The 20,524-nt window shown below is 42.1% G+C and overlaps 1 protein-coding gene across 7 annotated transcripts in view; it reads right to left on the reverse strand.

Moving 5' to 3' along the window:
- LOC121622677 (formin-binding protein 1) overlaps positions 1-20,524 on the reverse strand; it is a 54,950-nt gene that overhangs the window by 7,344 nt on the left and 27,082 nt on the right. For 6 of the 7 annotated variants that reach the window (XM_041959566.1, XM_041959563.1, XM_041959564.1 and 3 more), the window contains exons 6-11: positions 18,384-18,488; positions 13,550-13,678; positions 12,779-12,925; positions 10,356-10,547; positions 264-373; positions 30-162 (exon numbers count right to left, since the gene is read on the reverse strand). In XM_041959566.1, coding sequence (XP_041815500.1) covers positions 30-162; positions 264-373; positions 10,356-10,547; positions 12,779-12,925; positions 13,550-13,678; positions 18,384-18,488 — 816 coding nt within the window. Of the gene's footprint in view, positions 1-29; positions 163-263; positions 374-2,992; positions 3,008-8,445; positions 8,635-10,355; positions 10,548-12,778; positions 12,926-13,549; positions 13,679-18,383; positions 18,489-20,524 lie in introns of all 7 variants that reach the window. The other variant, XM_041959568.1, reaches the window with a different exon arrangement.

The raw sequence follows: 20,524 nt of genomic DNA on the forward strand, positions 1-20,524 counted from the left end.
TGAGAGCTCGGACTGGCACCGAAACTAACCTCAAATTTCTGAACTTCAAACTGGAGCTTCTCGATGTTCTGGCCTATTTCTGTTAGCCGGGGGTCTACGCTGGTCGGGTCTCCCATCTGAGGGTTCTTCACGTACACGTCTTTCATCTTAGTTAAAGCGTCCCTGGGAGAGCACGTAACATAAGTCAGAACAAGACTTTGTTGCTCAAAAACAAGGTCAATAACGTTGCTCCTTAATGCCAAATTCCAATCTTTAAATGATACCTCTGGTCCATTTCTTTCTGAATGTCCTTATTCAGTTCGTCTAGCTTGCCCTGCAGCTTCTTCCTCCTCTGTTCTGGTGGCAGGTGGCTGAAGTCCTCTGGTCCAGAGCCCTGAGAGACCAAAAGGAGAGAAGAGAGAGAGAGAAAAAAGCAACAACAAAGGGAAAGAGATGAAGAGCCATAAGATGAAGAAAAGCAACTTTAATAATTCATTATTAAAGGGATCTTTTCTAATGAGGTGCAGTATCTCTTTGCTGTAAACCCTGTGAACCAGGACTCGGGGATAAATGGCTCCAAAAACAGAGCTCTTGTGTATTTCACCTGAAGGAGATACTGCAGCCGCTCTCTAACACATAATCACTGAGTTGGGATGTTTGTCAGGTTATAGACTTTCACCTATTCAGTCTAATCTAGTGCGCTCTGTGAATCCATCGGAAATGTAATGAAGTAGTTGCTACATCCTGTTATTGCTCCTGTAGTGTTTCAGTGTGAGCTGCCTAATGGGTCTAAAGCTGTCTGACTGTCCTCTAGCACGACTGCGTGTTCTTAAAATGGAGGTTGTGTGAGTGAGAGGTTTTTGTGGCTGACCGAGGGTCATATTTCCTGATGAGAAGGTTTCCAGTCCGTAACGCTGAACTGATGAGTCATACTTCTCGGCAGTCTCTCAAACTTTCTGTCGACATAATGTATCAGCGTTCTGAAACTGGTCTGTATGGAGGCCCAAAGAGTTCAAAATTAAATCAATAACTTTTCATCCATCAACTATATCTGCTTATCCTTGAGGCTTGCAGGGGGGCTGGAGCCAACTGACACTGAGTGAGAAGCAGGTGACATGTGATTGTCACCAATCCCCGCCCTCACCTCACCTCACCTCACCTCACCATGAAAAGTGATGCTCAAGCACAGCGGTGCTTTTAGCAAAATGCTAACATCAGCATGCTCACGTGATATACAATGATAATGCAATGAACATGCTGATGTTTAGCTGGTATTATCATCTTAGTTAAGTATGATGAACTCAATTATTTTGCTACGTTAAATTATTAAATTTTTATTATGGAAATAAGTCCTATTTATCATTTTAATACTGAACTCTTTGGGGCTCCATAGAGGCTACGTAGTTCTTGCTCTGTTGCTTTGGTCTTGTCATGTGAGAAAAACCTATCTGCTGAATAGGTGAAGGCCTGCTTGGATCTCATTGAGATGGGTCACAGCGGCACCACTGGATATAACAGCAGGAGCTACAGACTCGAGGTCAGGATCCACTGCACATGAGCCAGGTCAAACACAGCAGCTAGGTTACCATGGCAACCTTACCCCTTCTCCCTGCGCCAGCACGCAACACTTACCGGGCATGCAACATAACAAAGATTTGTCAATCATCATGCAGACTCATGCTTCTTTCTGAGTAATAATTTACAGTACAGACGTCATGTATTAGTGACTACGTTCTCTGTGTAACCCAAGACAAAGGAAAACACTATCGACGTACAACCAAACTGAAACTATGGGCAGACATGAAGTAATTTGTTGTATGTAGTCTGATAAATTTAGGATGGATTGGTTGTTCTCTATGGAATCAGGTATAGATTAAAAACAAAACCTAGTGGAGAATGTTAAAAAACAAAAAATCATGAAAAGGCCTAATTTCCACAACATTTGAAGTATATTTAATCGCTTTCTTGCACAGAGACACTCGCATGTCTGTCCGCTACATATGAAGATAGCTGGCGATCAAATAGGCTTAGCATAAAGACGCTAAGCAGAGGGAAACAGTTTGCCATTTCACTCATTTTGCATCATCACTGACAGATGTAAAGCCGCAAAACAGTCGTTTTTGCATCTATAAACAGCGATGCATTGTGGGATTCTTAGCAGGAAGTGGTGAACATGCCTTTGACACTACATTTTTTGTTTCGTTGCTTGAATAATTTTAATACATACACATTTATAAATAGGGCTCTATGTAGGTCATAAATTTCACAGTCAGAATTTGGCGATTTTTTATCTCTGAAGTGAGCCAGGCTCTGTTTTCCCCTGTTTACAGTCCTAATGCTAAGCTAAAATTAAAATCTGTTGGCTGTAGCTTCATAGTTAGCGCACAGGTATGAGAGTGGTATCAACCCTCTCATTTAAGTCTCAACAAGAAAATGTTTATTTCCCTTAATAGTAAACTAATACTTTAATAAACAGGATAGTTGATATTCATGAACACTATGTTAACTTTACAGAACAGCATTCAATAAAAATAATAAACTCGGCATGCAGTGTCAGGGCATGAGTGAGCAACTGCTACGTAAAATCAGATTAGTATTTGTTACAAGGACATACGATTTGTCGAGACAAGGACTACCAGACAGACTAAGAGACGACATACATAACATAGAGTAAATCTGATCACCTCAATGAGATTCCGGACGTGGGAATTGAGTGTGATCTGCACCATAGAAACCACAGACAGTTTGGGAGAGACATGACGAGAACACAACCACGACATAAACACACAAACAACAAAATAACACACAAATGAGACAACGACATGAGTCTGAGGTCCATCGTTGTGTCACAGCAAAAATTAAGGTACAAACTTAAATTCCAAAAACAAAAAAAGAGAGCACAACAAAAACATAACGGCGCACAGAACGTTATTAACAATGTGTTACTGGGAGGACGTGACATGCGTGCTATGGTCATGCCGCTATGGTCGTGCGGTTATACGGTCATGCTTACCAGCTTGAGAGAAAGCTTCATGGGGGGAGAAGAGAGAGAAATGGCGAAGAGCAAGGAGAGAGAAAGAGACAACAGAGTCAACATCAGCAGAATATTGCGGCCATGTTTCATTTTCTCTTAAACAGAAATTGTTTACAAGTATTTTATTATAACGCTTTGCTTTGCCAAACTTCACCATTTGAGGAAAAGAGGGTAAGCCCCTTCATGGCTGAAGGATTTGGATTAATATGCTAGTTGTTTCATAAAAAAGCTCGTTCAGCAAGAGCTCCAGCTATAAAATCCCCACTCTTTTCTAACGTGGTGAAGTTTAACGTTTCTAACATGATGGATTAATGAAAAATGAGAAATACGTTGGCAAATAGGCCAACCTACTGCACAAGCATGAAGTAAAGAATGAGTCAAAATTAAAGGGAGACAGATGAAAATAAGTGTAGAGAAAGAAGTAGAGGGAGTGTGACTGAGACAGGGACGGATGTACCCTTTACTTCTTGATCTGTCTTTGCTGATATTACAATGACACGCAAGTGACAGCAGAGGGCGCCAAAAGCATGTATCACATTAGCAGATCCATACGTTGACAGGGCGGCAGATACTACACACAAGACAAGCTGAAGAAACGCTGTCAAAACCAAACTATTAGCACTGACAAAGAAAAATCTACGCATATCCAGGTCTATGTACACATATATATACCTCAACTGGAAGTGGCTGAATGAAGGTACAAAACAAGTAATCGAGTAATCATGAACTAAAAGCCAAGTACAGTGAAAAGAACAAAATAAATGGTGTTTTACTGCTTATTTAGACCATTAGCTGAGTGATTTTAGAGAGGAAGTGGTTTTGTTTTGATACAGAGAACAGAGTAGAGAGCAAGTTAACAACCATTGGCTGGTAGAGCTGCAGCAGATGACTTGTAATCCTGTTAGAGGCTCACAGGCTGGTGCACTGAGGAGCACTACTCACTTTAGTCCACTAATCGAGCCGTCCACCTGGAATGGCCTCTTACAGTCTTTGCAATGACGTCCTGTGATCCTCCCTCTCTCCTTCCCACCACTATATTATTCTTACATTTCCAGTGTGAAGCTTTACTTACAGAGCATGAAAAATAATGTATCGCTGAGACACCTCCAGAGGTGTCTTAAGTCGGTTCAGATCTTAGATGACTGCAGATCAGAGACAGAGTTGTATGTTCTGGAGTAACTGTACAAACTATCACTGGCCATGATGAATGCAGTATAGTTTCAACCTTGTATTTGCATTTGATGATGTTTCAACACATTTATCACGTGTACAAACACCAGTGATTGCAGACAGTGATTTAGTTTGCAATCACCTTCCATACATCCACATTATGTGTATTTGTCAATGTGGTCACAGTTGTTTATTGCAAGAGTTCTCTGATGTACCTCGACTGCCAGCAGCAGAAATTCTTTCCTTCTCCACTTTCATTTCCAACTTTGCTCATTTCCAACTAACCCTAACTCAATGTTAATAATTGAGTAAAATATCATATATATGTTTTTGCGGAATAACATATCAGAGGGCACTTTTGTTTTTTTAAGAATGAAGACCAGGGCTGATGTTGGAGTGAGTGAGTTGCATCGTAAGTGTGTTTTATTCTCCTCCTGAGAGCTCTTCTTAAGTGTGATTCTTAGAAGATTGATAACTACAGACCCTAGTCCACAGATCAACCTCAACTCTTTCCAACCACCCAGACAGACATAGACATACAGGTATATTACAGCCCTTACAGACAGATAACATCGCTGCAGTATGGCACACCAGCACAAAGAAAGCCCTGGAGGGGTGAATTCTGGGTACTGTAGGCTGAACCCAGACCCAAAGTGTGACCAACACCTCGCCTAATATCACATCCAGCTGAGAGTGAGATTTAAAGAGCGAGGAGGGGTGACTGCTGGGTGGGATGAATAGCATCCTCACACCAATGTTCCCCCACAGCCTCAGGTGCTTGTGACACTTTGTGAATTGACCCCTTGTAGATGCTCGGTGGGGAAGGCCTGAAACAGCTGCGAGCAACACGAATCCTCAAGCTGATACATGTGATGGGGGATGAAGTCATCATCTTCTCCGATCATTCGTCCCGATTGTGCACGTGTCAGAGCCATGTGATCAATACCGAGCCAGGCACAGACACTAGCCTCCTTTGTGAGGACATTTTGCCTCATTAACTGTGACGAACAGTCTCCTCGTACAGACCGAATGCGTCACACAACAAATTATTATTGATGAGGCTACTGCATGTGCTGTACAGGGCTTTTACTAATCACACTCATCGGCACACATTCCATATTCATTCACACCCCGTACCTGCTCACGCTCACAGAAACACACACACACACACACACACACTGCTGGCACGCACACCCACCTCACACACACACTTACAACATATTGCCTTGCTTCGAAAGCATATGTGGGTCGGCCCAGAGTCCTCTTCATAAGCTCTTTGTGACAAATGAGCGAGCGCGGGGATTGCTGCTGTGGTGGTTGTCAGAGAGAATACAGCTTTGTCAATGAGAACTCAGAAAACATCACTGACGTCTTAAAGCTCTTATACTGTATACGGCCTTCATTTGACTCCCAAAACACATAGGCTTTCTCTTTTCCAGCCCGCACAAAACACATACACGCGCACATGTACACTGTAACTGTGGATGGATTAGACAGCTAATATGCAGCACACAAAGCCTCTCCTGCAGGGGTAGACATTCCTCCACTGTGCTGAGAGACACAATACCCCACCTCCACTGGCACAGCTAATCCCTGATGTGATACTATGTTCTCCTTGCAGGGGGTGGGAGAGAACTAACAATGTATTTTACTTGATGTAAGTAGGTTTGGTATCTTTTATATCTCAGCATTTGCTCTGTTAAATCTTTAAACCAGGTTTGTGCAGGATTGTGCTTAAGTAAGAAGTTAAGTACACAACTTTTCAGCACCAGACAGAATTCAATTGAATAGTTGTTTCACAATCATACCGGCCAAATATCAAAGTATTATGATAAACCAGTAGAGGCAATATGGCCTAGAATTATTATTAATATTATTATTATTTTTCCCGTACTCCCCAGCCGGATATACCGGTAATAATACCTCCTACTGATAAATTAATAAGACCTGGACATGGATGAGTGGCATAAAATGGACCAATTAAATGTGATTCATTCCTTTGAGTTTGCAAAAATTTCCCATTATGAAACAGTGAGCTTCCAAGCTGTTAGCAGCTCGGAAGTTGCTAGCAGCTAGAGCCAGATGGTTCCAACTGAAACTCCTCAAAAAAAGGCTTGAACAGCCTCCTACGCCTACAATCCAATGTCGCACCAATCTCGCTTTTAATTCAAAGCATGTAACATCTCCTGACAGCCCACAGTCAGTTACAGAAACATGTTATAACCAGCAAGAGAAAACAGACAAAGACTTGTGTAATTTAAAATTGAGACTTTTGTTGAGGAAAGCGAATTAAAAGCTTTTCAGCACCTGCAGATGCCCCGTTAAAAATAAGCCTTTTTTCCTTCAAAATGACACTGTAGCGCTGGGGCTCAAGTGCTGCAACTGCAGTTAGCGCAGCTTGACCAGATGGATGCGAGCTTGTTTGTGAAAGAGCTGAGGAATTGCCCTGACGTTCCTACCAGCAGCTGTTCTGAGGCATTAGTCCAAAGTGTCTGTGTCAGTGAGGCAGTGGGGCTGGTGTCCTGAAAAGACTTGTTATTTTAGTGGATTAACCATGAACCTTCTGTTTCCTTTCAGTTATCCATAACATATGTTGGATTTATTTAAAATAATAATAATAATAATTATATATATATATATACTGCAAAAGTGTACTCTGACTCAAACAACATTTATACACATGGAAACATAAACAGGTTACTGCCATGAGACATGAAAAGCTGTACAAAGTAATTCAATGTATTGTCATGAGATATGGAAAGGAGTGCAGTTTAAGACCTGATTGGTTTAATTTAAATGAGGTCTTTGATTCTCTAAAGGCCTTTTGACTCTCTCTAACCTCTCATACACTCAAAAACTTCATTCTTGTGCTATTAAAAGCTACAGTAAGGTCAAACTTCAATCTTTTTAACCTGTGCACACTCGAAAACAATGCATCAGATTAAACTCTTACTGTATGTTCTTTATCGTTCTTTATCGCTCTTCTCGAAAGCTGTTTCAGCACTTCCGCTTTCAGAAACGTGCACTTCCTGCTAGACCTGTGCGACGCTAGAAAAAAAAAACACACTTCCCTTTTTCTGCCGACCTTCAATCATTTCCTTAACGATACGCTTGCACACTGCACTGTTGCACTGCATTGTTCTTTTGCCTTTTCAGAGGTCATGTTAGCACCAATTCATACAAATGTTTTTACTTTGAGTAACTGGTGCCCTTTCAAAATATGAGCATAAACAAAAGCTATATTTGTGGGGTCCGGAAGGAACACGTGAGTTACCGCCCATTCCTGAGGTCAGGGAGAGCTGGAGGGTGGAAAGGCATTATGGGAAGGCGTGCTATGACCTGCCCTGGCCCAGAGACTCCATTACCACACACGCTGGACTTTAGAATGGGAATTGGCGATGACACCCACCAGGACCCTGGGCTAATGCTGATAAACCACCCTCCAGTAAGCCGTCTAAAATTACTCCATCGGTTTTCTCCCTCCACATGGAGTGACTCAGTCAGCCTGCTGCCACATCCACAACCCATAACTTTGTTCATATTGTGAGGTTTAAGCCTCTTCTCCATGTTCTTTCCTAACATCATGTGCAAAAAAAAAACAAAACAAAAGGAATCCGCCCCCAGCATGGACATTAGAGGAGTGCGCAGGGAGCAACTGCAGTCTCCATGCTGCTGCCAACACTGCTCAGGCATCTTGCTCATTTCTGTCAAAGGGGGGGAAGGTGGGTGAGAGGGACTGTCATTGTGAGCACAGTTAATATGGAAAATGAAGGGACAAGATGGAGAGACTGCGGGTGAGTCAGACGAGTACCATGGATTCATAGTTATGCGCTACATAAGCATGCTAGAGAAGCGAAAAGGCTGAGCACTGTATGAGTGAAGGTAAGAAGCCTAGTTTACTGCTGGTGTTCACTGATTGTACCATTTTAGTGATAAAAGCACCAATTTTAACAGCAGTTCTGAACACCAGAATGTTAAAATTAAACCTGTAACAGCTCAGTATGAGTACTGTTTTTTACGTTGAGGTCACACTGCCTACATATAGATGCATTCAGTTACTGGTAACAAAGGTAAGGTGTAATCACCTGCTACATGATGATACCATGTAGGCATTATGACCTGCGAAACAGATATACAGCATAGAACAAAGATTCTACCTTTTTGTCACTTCACCCATGCAGTGTAGCAGGTACACCGCTCAGATACAGGTGTACAGAGAAACACACACATGCACAAAGCTTGCTGAACACACACACACTTACCCCTCGCCTCAGGCTCCGGAGGCAGTGCATTTTGGGTTTGGAGGTCATGAAGTCGTTGAGGCGGTGGGAGAGGGGCTCCTTGTGCTGCTTGGGAGACTGGGGGTCGTTGGGAACAGCAGAGGGTGAGGGCGGGGATGAGGCTGGGGGGGCAGGTGGGGGCTGGTGGGGGGACGTTAACAGGGACATAAGCTACCAGTAAGAGAGGGAGCCGTGACGGAGAAGAGGAGGAAAAACATGGAAGAAGAAGAAGAAGGGGGCAAGAATCCAACGAAAAAAGACAGGAGGAGGAAAAGGAGGAGGGAACACAAAACGAAATAAATAAGCCTCCTACAAATATTAAAAAATAAACACACAACAGAAAACCCAAACAGAACATAAAAGATAACCAAAGGAATGTCAAACCTAGTGTATCAGTTGTTATGTTGCGGAAAAAAATGTCAAACATATAAAACACACATAAAAAACAGTTAAAAAGAAGAAAACAACCAGAGTGAGTAGAGAAGCGTAAAATGTGTTAAAGCAAGCGGCTGCAACAAAGCGAACAGCAAAGAGTTTCAGTCAAAGCGCATGCAGGCTTCCATTTTGGAAATTCCCTTTTTTTTTTTCTCCTCCCGACCTCATCACATGCCAGCTAGGACGAGAAATTCACCACATCCCCAAGGATAGCAGCAGCTGAATTTGAGGTCATCATCAGAGAAATCTAATTGCTTATCGCTGTCCTGAAACATCTGACTGCATAATTCATCAACCAGCAGTTGAGGAGTCAGAGAATGAAGCAGTGATGAGTTCTAAGACACCACACAGTGCGCATGCATGGCCAAGTGATTCAGAAACCCTTCTCTCAAACACAAAGACATCACTAAGACCCTGCTACTGTGGCAATAATGGTGATTTTCCACTAAATTCTCAACATAATGCTTTATTTTGGTATGTGTTATATGTTTCTGTTATGCTTGCATGCATGTGTGCAAGTGTGCATGTACAGCAGAAATACCTCTGTTTAATGCCGCTTGTGCTCCCAAATACTCATTATAATGAATTAATCCTGAATACATTAAGCAAAGATAATTGAAATCTGTTGTTCTGAATACGTACCGCCTTAGTTTGGGAGTTTGCACACAGTAGATATAGTGACTTCGACACCATTTTCTATACATACAGTCAGTACGCTGGGATTTCTCATCAACACACACTAGCTTCCAGCCTTTCTTTTCCACCCACACACATACACACACACACACCCAATTACTCATGCTCTCGTCTAATTCAATACCAACAGTGCCACCAGCCCATAGGACAGTCAGAGATCAGTTTTGCTGTTCAGACGCAGGAAACCGAAGGAGGCTACTCAAGGTTGATTACCAGTCAATGGAACACACGGTGAAGGGAGACTGTTACTTCAGATCAAGTTAATATCTGCCAGTTGAGTCCATCCACAAGATGAAGGTAGAAATGCATTAGTGTGTGTTACAGAAGGGAGGCTCCATAATTGGTGAGGGTGATTGCCGGGGGAGGGGGAAACGGGTGGCGAATAATAACAACAAAAATGGCAATAGGAACATGAACCAGCAACAAATTCCTTGAGCTTAAAATAAGTTAACGAAATTCAAAGAATCTACACAAAAATGAAACTAAATCAAATACATAAGCAATGCTAGAAATGTAACAGATACTACAAATGTGACATTGAACACATATATTTCTTTTGCCACTGTATTACAAGACAAGACCAACATAACATGATACAGTCTCTAATATCCCTCCAGCCCTCCACCCCACCCCACAACAATCTCCCCGCAATGCAAGGTGACCTCCAAGTGAGAGAAACGAAATGCAGTAAAACCAGCGAGGCTTTGCTGTACGCTCGAGTGTAAGTGCGGCTCTGTGTTAACTGTGCATTCATGTGTTACCTTGTTCTTGTTCTTAATGAAAGGCCACAGTTTGCCTTTGCTCTTGCCAGCAGACTTCTCCTTCGCCTCTCTTGAGTTGGACAGGCTGGTGTCAGACGCGGTCCTCTTCATGGCCTGGCCGTAGTCCTCAAACTCCACATCTCCCGGCGGCTCGAACCCAGACTTATAGGACTCCACAACTTGTTTCGAGTCCTAGTGGGGGAAGAGTGGTTACAGCAATCAATGACAGGCCCATTTCTAAACCACTTTTTCATTTAAACATCAATGGGAGAATCATAAAGCAGAAATCGCACAGCAATGACTCCAACAGGGATCTCTGTTTGCTTAGATTTTCTAGCTAATCAGCAGGTCTGGAGATAAGACGCAACACAATAGAGGCCTGGTGACACTATTGTTTATAGCAGTTTTTGTCTGATAGCGGTTCTTGAATGCGTCATGAAAAGAAAGAGAGAAAGAGACTGTCATTATTCAGTTTGTGGGCCACAGAAGAAAGAGGAAAAGACCTAAATCTGTCAGGAAGGAGTTATGACAAAAACACTGAGGTCGGGGACAGAGCCAGGCTCATCAGACACAGGAAGAAGCACATTAATCAAGTGCAGTGTGCATCAGCCTCTATCTGGACTGATAAGAGCAGGAGGTCTGGTTGGAGTTAGGATCAGGGGTCAAAGAGGTGCTGCTGTGCACAATGTGCATGAGAGAAGACTATGAGAGGAAGGGAGGAAGAGAGAAGGAATGGAGCATGTGATATGTTGTTCCCCACTGTTGTTTACTGTAGCAGCCAGTCACAGGCTGGAGTCATCTCCCTGGAGCTGGGCCATACACAATGCTAGATATACACACACACACACACACACACAGTATGAGATCCCTGGGGATAGTCTTATTTTTTGTCATACGGCAAGCAGCCAACATGTGACACCTCCATATATCACACAGCTCACTTTCTTGTTAACATAGACAAAATGCTGACTTCCATTTCAACATCCAAATAATAAATAATAATAATAATAAGCAATAGGACAGAACTTAAGCCAACAACTGCATATTAGCTTCACAGAAGTGTGTAAACTGAAAATAGAGAGGTTCTCAGGGAGCTGTATTCAACAGACGGTTCAGATAAGGGGGAACACATTGATTCACCTTCCTATTTCCAGAACAGGTACAAGCGTTAAAGAAACTAATTAACATTTCGGAGAAATAACCTGATTCGCCTTCTGGCAGAGATTTAGATGAGAAGATTAATACCACTCTCATAACTGTCCATTAAATTTAAGGCTACTGCCAGTAGCTGGTTAGCTTAAAGCAAACTGGAAACAGGAGGGAAAAGCTAGCCTTGCTTATCAACATGTTATATCTTGTTTATTCCACACAAAAACAGTGGAAGTTGGCTAAAAACGGGTGTAAAAAAGTGTAAAAGCCACAATTCGTTGCATTACTCAGCGCTATGTGCCAGACTATTTCTTGGCTGGGACCAGTAACTTCATGGAGTTGCCACCGGTTGCCAGGCAACTGATCCTGGCCAAGAAATAGGCTGGTACATTACCATGAATAAATGCTGAATTGTGGTTTTCAGACTACTGTGTTTGAAAGGATTTAACAAATAAGATAAAATGTGATGGTGAACTTTAAGGGTGCTGGTAGAGGATTTGTTACCAGCAGGCTAGCTTTTCCCCTGTTTATGCTAAGCTAACCACCATCTAGCATTTGCTTCATTATTTGCAATAAAGATGCCAAAGTGGCATTAATCTTCTTGTATAACTCTCTGCCAGAAAGTGAATAAGCTTATAATCCAAAATATCAAACTACTCATTTAAATTGAATGGACTGCAGGCACACGGTGAATGCTCGGCACGGCTCTCAAGAGAGTGTGTGTTTCAGGAGTGGACAGTCCTTTGGAAGAGGGCTGGCACAGCCAACACTGAGAGTAATGAATCAGGTCATTTCCTCTTCAGTTTCAACCATTTTCTCAAGATTTTTAGCATCATCTCAGGCTGAAACTCAGGCTGCTGCAGCTATTAACTCACTGACTGGAACTCAAGGGGAAATCACTCGTGCTCATGTGGAGCTTATTTGTCATTCATTGTTGAGGGGAATTATGGTATGTATTTTTAGCTGACACAAAGCCCTAGGAGTAGCTCATGTGGGAAATACAGCGCAGGATTGTACCGCATTGATTTTTTTTTTTACTATAAAGGGAAGGTCAACACATGAATTGAATCATTTTGTTCAGCTACTTTACAGGTGGGTTATTTTTATTTTCAAAAAGCCCCCCCCCAAGAGCAACAACCCACTGGCACACTTGTTGCTCCAGTGAAATCATTATCAGTAGTGTGTGGGTTGTGACTGACACCCTGACTGAGTGAGTAGTATGTCCCATGTGGTGGTGTGTGTGTGTGTGTGTATATTTTAATCTGCATACTCACACTCTTGGGCTCGATGGACTCGGCGGCTTTCGTCATGCCATCTAAACATTTCCCCACGATGGGCAGCACTTGGCGGTCCACGTCTGCAAACGTCTTCATACACACTCCTATCCTCTCAATTCTTTTCTCCTCCATGTCTTGAAGTTTCTACATCAAAATGCAGAGACATTCATATGAGTGAGCAGGGCTGTGTGAAAGAGCTGTCGTTTCATATTGAGCATCAATACCATCTGGGAAATTGCTTTTGCACTTCACATCTTTTTTCATGCTTGACCCTTCTTTCACAAACAGCACTAGAGACGAGAAGTGGAAACTCAAAGATCACGAATATGTGGAAATACAAATTTTTGTATTTCAAACTCTCAAGCTTGTACAAAATAGCTGCACTCTACATAATGACGGCTTGTTACCCTCAGTGTTCCTCACATGTTGCAAATGTATTTTTAGTAGTTGACCCAGAGGGGAGCCAGGGTCGTGGGCTGCAAATGAACTAACTAATGATGGCACACAAATGAACCATTCTGGCAGACTTTACGATCAGTCAGTGCTTTTGGGTACTTTGAAAGGCAGAAATGTTAAACACAAAATACCAAATATATATATGTCTATATCTGTACATATTTTGTGTGGAGACAAACCTATTTGGATGGCAACCAAAGTTAATTAGATGTATGGGAAACACTGGTTAATTGTAGGTTTTGTTCAACAGGTTTCTAGGTGTAACTACATGCAACAACAAATAGGAAATAGGCCATATGCTCTTTTGTTTACCTGGAATATGTTGGGGATAACCGTAAAGTAATGTTCGTTCTGCTCCTGGTTGAACTTTTGCAGGTAGGAGGAGTAATCGCTCTTACTGTCGTTAGCCATCTGCTGCCTCAGCTGAGCTTGCTGTCGTGCCTGAGGAAAAAACACATCACAAGCATGCACATCAGAGACATGCTCTCCTCACTAAACCTCAGTGTCCCCTGATTAACACAGACATATGGGTTACACACACACACACACACACACACACAAACACACACACACGCACACACACACACACACACACACAGCTGGAGCGTAAAAACCTACATTGACACATTTGTGCATACGAGTGTTCATGCATGCACATGTACACACATAAACATAGAGCTCGTAGACGCACGGTCACAGGTGCAAATCCATGTCGGGCAGCAGCAACAGCCAGTGGCATTCGACCATACTGTATGTAGGCCAGAACAAACATATACAAAGAGAAACAACAGCCTGCACCCGCTGCAGAATGGAGGGATTTGGATTTTGATTGGCCGCCCAGTCTGGCCTACCTCTACTGTTGATAATGTTGATTATTTTAAGCTAGTTCGGTCTCAGGGAGTTAAGGCAGGCAGTCAGAAACGCAGCAGGAGCAGCCTATTACAGATCCAAGGCAAGCAGATGGAGATGAGATTATCTCAGCTAGACAGCATGTGGGGTGTGTGTGTGTGTGTCTGTGTGTGTGTGTGTGTGTGTGTAGCTAAGTACTCATATCTGTTTCCTCTTTCTATCAGATCTGTGGCTTGTCCACACATAAATAGTGTTTTGATTGGGCCATTTATAACAAAGGGTCACCTTATGAACCCTTGATTGCATTTGGTTAACTGAATGCAGATGCACAGAAAAAAACTGCAGCCATATACGGAACTGTGCAGGGCAGTATAGGGAACATAACCCTGATCTGTCAACGTCCTGAGGGAAACATTAAAAAGACCCAATCCAGTTTTCACCCACACACCAATCTGACGCAAGAGCTGAGTCTCTCACAGTCACACACTTATGGGTAAGGAATAGATGACATACTGAAGAAAAGGAGGACATCAGAGCGGAGACACTCGTCAGACACAAAGGTACATTATTTCCAGAACAGGAGGGATGACAGTTAATACCTCAGTGGAAAATGTTAGTCACATCTATGAAAAAAACAAAAAGGTATGCAAAATCCAGAGAAAAGCTAAAAAGCACATGTGAAAGACCAGCTGTTTAAAATCTAATTGTGGGCCTGTGAGCATGCATTTATGGATATGTGCTATGCTGGTGTAGGTGCATGCAAAGTTTGCAGATGTGTTGGGAAATGATGAGAGTACACATCATCGCCATGGTAACTTGGCAGCTAACGAAACCTCATAACAAGCAACTGTGCCTGTGGCAACATCACATCCTGTTAGAATTTTCTAGAAATTACCATTTTTTCTATTACTCGCACCTTTGTGTACATTTTCATGTGTGCATCTATGTTTTAATTTTCATCTATCTGTCTGTCTAAAAATGAGGAACGCGGAAGAAAAAGAACGAACGAATGAAATGAAAGTTGGTATGAAAGCGCCTTATGCAACATATTCAGTATTTCTCTCGCTGAATTTTTCTTACATCACACATAAAAAAATCAGGGCGAGAATAGTGTTCAGCAGAAGACAGCGAGACAAGCCACTGTACGGGGAGCAGATCACAGTCAGACAGGACAGGGCGTGCTAACAGGGACCTGGTCGAGGCTGTGTGTCAGACTCTACAGGAGAACGTGTGTGTTTATCCAGACACAAGTCGGGACAGTGTGTGTTCCCACAGATATAACAGGCTCTCTGTCCACCGGACCTACCTTGTGGGAACTTCGCTTCAAGGCATGGCATAAAATAGATGCACGAACACACACACACACATAAACAAAAAGAAGGATGGTTAGCCGTTTCCAGCTAAACAAGAAGTTGCCATAGATGCACTTCCTGGACCACCAGGCGAGTCATCACTCAAAAGGGGAAGCCGGTATCACAGTAAACACACACAATCACCACTAAAATACTGGTATTGTAAACTGCTGTCTTATGCAGTTAGTAGAGGCACAACAGTGTGCACTGTGTTATTTTTTTAATGCTTTATAACAGAGGATCTCCACAATAGGGAAATCTGTCAGTATGTGAAGGCCAGGGGTCCCCCAAAGAACTGTAACAGGCTTTGCGGATATCTAGGCAGTGAATCCAAACCCCAAATTGAGGGACTTGATTGCCAGAGGAGGAGAGGGAGCAGTTAGAGGTTTGCTCCCGCTGCAGTGAAAACCACAATACTTCAGCTCAACAAACATCAGCTTTTTAGCATTACAGGGAGACGTCACATCAGGGACAAAAACTCCTGGAGCTTGACGGAACATGTTTATGTCAAATATTGGATTGTTTTTTATTGTTACTGACAAGTAAGGTAATTGATGAAGTAAATTTCTTCATTAGATACGTATCCTAAGGCAGCCTTTAGTTGCAGAATGCTAATGTACACCTGCACAAGTAAATACACATCTATGCCTACGAACATATAAAACCCCTGTTTCTTCTTCTCTTCGTCTTCTATAATGCATCCGTTCTGTCTAACCCAGACCTACTTACACCTCAAAGGTTTAACTGTGGCTAAAACACCCAAACACGAACTAGGCTGAGGTTGTGACATGTCATCCCTCCTTGTGATAACTACTCAGAGGCTCTCTAAATAATGACGGTAATATGTTTCTGCAAAGACAAAAACACAATGAAACACATGATCTGTTCTTTTCTGTCCCTTAGTTTTCTGATCAAATCTGTTTAGTGCCAAAAACAAACTGAGCACTTGGAACTTGAATTTACTTTTAACTGGACAATGACGTAGCAAATGTAATTACATAGGTGTACTAGTGCCTATATACTCTATATGGTACAGTGTTTAAGACATTTCAACAAGAGGCTTGTGAAGAAATCATGTGGTATCACAGCTAAACCACAGATTCACACAACTGGCAGACGACATCGGAATAAAACAAACTTACACACCTTTTCTAGACTTAAGTTCCAAAATCAGAGCTGATAGAATTGATACCACAGATACAACATTGGAAAACAGAGAGAAGAATTAAAAAATATATATGTGGGAGGAAAATCCGATGTGAGGGAATTCAGTCTTTTCTATTATACCGTTTTCATTTCTGAATAATGGAAATGTGAGTAGGTGAAAAAGAGAGCTGAGGTCGGTCAAGAAACCCACGCAGAAAAATATTTTTGCAGTGACTGGCAGGGCGAGATACTGAAAAGCATACATATTAATTATGAATATAAAGGTACATGGCTATGTCTGCCACAGCATCTTTTTGTTTGGTCAGCTTGAGGAACATACAGCGAGTGATTCATGAGTCTTAAAGCTGTGCTGTTTCCTTGATTTGTTTCAGCCCATTAACTACTATTCTCATAGTTTACACTGCTGCTGAACATTTTCTAATGCCAAACAAAGGCTTTCAGATTGTTTTTCTACTTTTATTGCAACCATTAGCTTTCATCTATTTCTCTACAGCCTGAAAATCAACTCGCAGAGACTTCCACAAGATAATGTTTTAAGTCACACACTCACTCACTCACTCTACTTAATAATAAGAAGCTGTTCTGAATCAACTATCCGATGTCAGAGCATTCCCAAAGCACCAACGGGGATTGAACCAAGGATGAATTTCACTGGCATGAACGGTTGACTGAAGTCAACAGAAAATGGTCAGCAGAAATGTAAATGTACACATTTTGGTGTTAACACAAACAAAGCCATCTCCATTTCAAAAGAATCTGACAAAGAGCTGTTTACATGATCACATAACACAGACAGTGATACTAACTAAATGAGAGCAAAAAAAAAAAACAGCACTGAATTATTTGCAATGTATGAGTCTTTCATGCTTCCATAAATGAAATGACTGTAATCAGACACAACACCACTGTTGTTTGATGACTAGTTTCTTGAGCTGCTGTTCTGGGTCTTTCCAGTTGAGTTCAGCGTTAGCCTAAACCTATTGTGGCTCTTTGGCTGTATGTCCAGAGTGCAGAAAGACTCTTTATTCCAGCCTATATTTGCATAATAATCGGGTCTGAACTGTGTCAACTCCGAGCCTGAGCTCTGCTCCAACAGCTGATGAAGCAGCAGGAGCACGCGCTGCTGACCCATGATGCCTTGCAGGCGTGGGAGCTGTGCGGGTTAAAGGCTGAGATTTTGAGGGCTCTTTTAATTGGTTGTGACAACAGGAAATGACATCAGCTACAGGCCCAGGGGGCTCTGGTCTGCAAGTCCTGAGAATCGGATGAACGCTGCATGTGTTGATTTACTGAAGAGGACGTATAATCACAAAAAGAACAAACTAGATATTTAGATTCTTCGCTATGAAAAAGAAAATCCACAACACACACAGAAACACACACAAGCACTATCATGGACATACAGTCCCCTATGTTGCTAAGGCCCGTTCAGCACAGCAGAGTGTGTGGTGGCTGCTCTACAGTGATAATGAGGACTCGGTGCTGCTATCAGCTTTGTTAAACAGCAGATCACTGTGCTGCTGAGACAATGCCAGCTTTTACACGTTGGCATCAAACACATGGTCACTCAATCTTTGTTTCGGGCTCAGCGGAAAGAGCAGTCAGGGCTGAGGGGGGCATGGAAGGGGACAAAACTGTAAAAAAAAATGGCGAGAGAAAGGGGTGGGTGCAAGGTGGGAGGTTTGGTGAGGAAGGCCAGGCAACTGTGTTAAGCATGGAGGGTATAGGACAAGCTCATGTGATTGGTGGCTGCTGCACGGGACTGAGATGACACATACCTTTTCCACGTCTGCCTTAGTCACGTTAATGTCAGCATCCATCTTCTCGAAGTATTGCTGTGCTCTGTCTGCCTCTTTACAGTCCCTCTCAAACTTTCTTTTACACTGAAAAAACAGAGGAAATAAAATTTAATGTGATCACAGACATTGCATCAGTAATTTCCTGCCCTGAGCTGTAGCAGGAAACACTATATAACTTGACCTTCAAAAAAGCATAGTAATGAATGTCATAACGTGTACATATACGTCATATGGATTTCAGGCACAGCATTGTGCGCCACAGAGGTCAGTCTGTCATTGACACAGCAAAGGGGTCTGTCAAAGTCTGCAGCCTGCAGATTAAATAAATGTTCATAGTGGTCATTTGTGTACAGAAAAACAACCATTCATCCAACCCGCTTTCGACCCCTCTACTGGAACAATCAGTGTTTGTTGGGCCAGCGTGCACTCTGAACTATGCCTATCTGCCTCACACACAATGGGCTCATTGAACTCACAGAGAAGTTTGAGGAGGACGAGGCAGTTCTGCATCTCTCTCACACTCTTTCTTTCCCCTGTCAAAGGGGCCAGGCAGAGATAAGAAGTGGTATTCTGTGCAATCTCTCTTTTAGCCCCTTCACTAAAACGCAAGGCCCTCCCGGATCTGCTTTTACCTGATGTTCCAGTGAAACTTACTTTTCTGTTTCTATTTCTACCTCTACTTATCAGATTCTTCAGATTTTTTACATTCCTAACATAATCAGCCTGCAAGGAGAGGATAGCATAAATCATTCAACATTTCAACATGATTTATCTATTATAATTCCATCCTGATGTAAGACGCTGTCCTGAATATTCTTCTCATACTTGAAACCACAGCCCTGTCTCCAGTTCAGGTTTGAGGTTTTTGGTGAAGCTAGAACAGGAGGTCCCTCTGGGCTCTGTGCCCAGCCCTCTGCTGATGTTTTCCTTTTAGAAGCACTCTGATCGCCACCTCCTGTATGGGCTCCCTCAGTTTCCGATGGTGATGTATTATAACTATAGTCAAATAGCTCCTACTTAAGTGTCTGTTGCAGCGTAGGCTTTAGTATCATGGTGTTGATGCTGATGACTGATTGTAAGGCCTTGAGCCATTAAGGTCAATAGACCATCTCTGCACGGCTTAATATACAATAGGTTTTTATCCCTCTTCTGTAATAGTAGACCTTGAGGTATGATTAGATGAATATTTGAAGCAAACAAAAGTATAGAAAAGCATTAAAATCACTGCAGTCTTGTGTATGGTGCTCTCTTTGAAGCCATGGTATATACACACACTGTGACATATAGATAAAAACTACATTTTATGTCATGACTAAAGTTGGGTTGTGATAGCTGGTTTCATTTTGGGAAATGGGTCAGGGTTAGGGTTAAAATAGCCAGCTGCATTTGTTAGCATCGGAGCTAATAAATCCAGATATGTCTCATCAAACCTTTGACCTCTCAACCATCTTTTTTATTACCAAATAGCAATGTAGAAAACACTCAGGTAACATTAACAAGCTTCTCATGCTTACTGACCATCACTTTCACCACTTAAAATGACAAAATGTCACCTGGAGCGGATTCTACTGTATCAGCAGTTAATTAGCCATACTGTAGCTAATTAACATTAATTCCTACACAGCTAAATTAAACTTTAGGCTGTTGTCTGTTTAGCCTTTCTGTCAAACTATTATATGTATACGTATATGAATATATTCAGTTTGTAGATTTAACAGTCATGCATTGGGGTCTCCAGTATTTGGAGAAAGTAGCTCATTAAAATATTGCATGCTTCTGTGGTTGTAGCTACTGGTTGTGAACATTAATTCGGCTGTCACTAAACACAGCCAACAAACACTGATTACAGATCTAAATAGGTTCTTTGAGTTTTAGTTATTTATAACTTTTGTCACTTTCAAATGATGGCAATGATAAACCGGATTCGATTCGATAAGGGACTCGAAAGGATTCAGATCTGATAAGCAGATTTGACATTCAGTGCTATCAAACCCAAAGTGTAGTCATGACTGCATATTACTTTTAAATACTTCTTGACTCCATACTTTTAATGGTAATGTGAAAAAACCTAGTCACTATTTTATTTGCATTTCTAAAAGTCTGTCTGTTGATTTAGATTG

This window comes from Chelmon rostratus, chromosome 19 (assembly GCF_017976325.1).
Source record: "Chelmon rostratus isolate fCheRos1 chromosome 19, fCheRos1.pri, whole genome shotgun sequence".
Taxonomy (NCBI): Eukaryota; Metazoa; Chordata; class Actinopteri; order Chaetodontiformes; family Chaetodontidae; genus Chelmon; species Chelmon rostratus.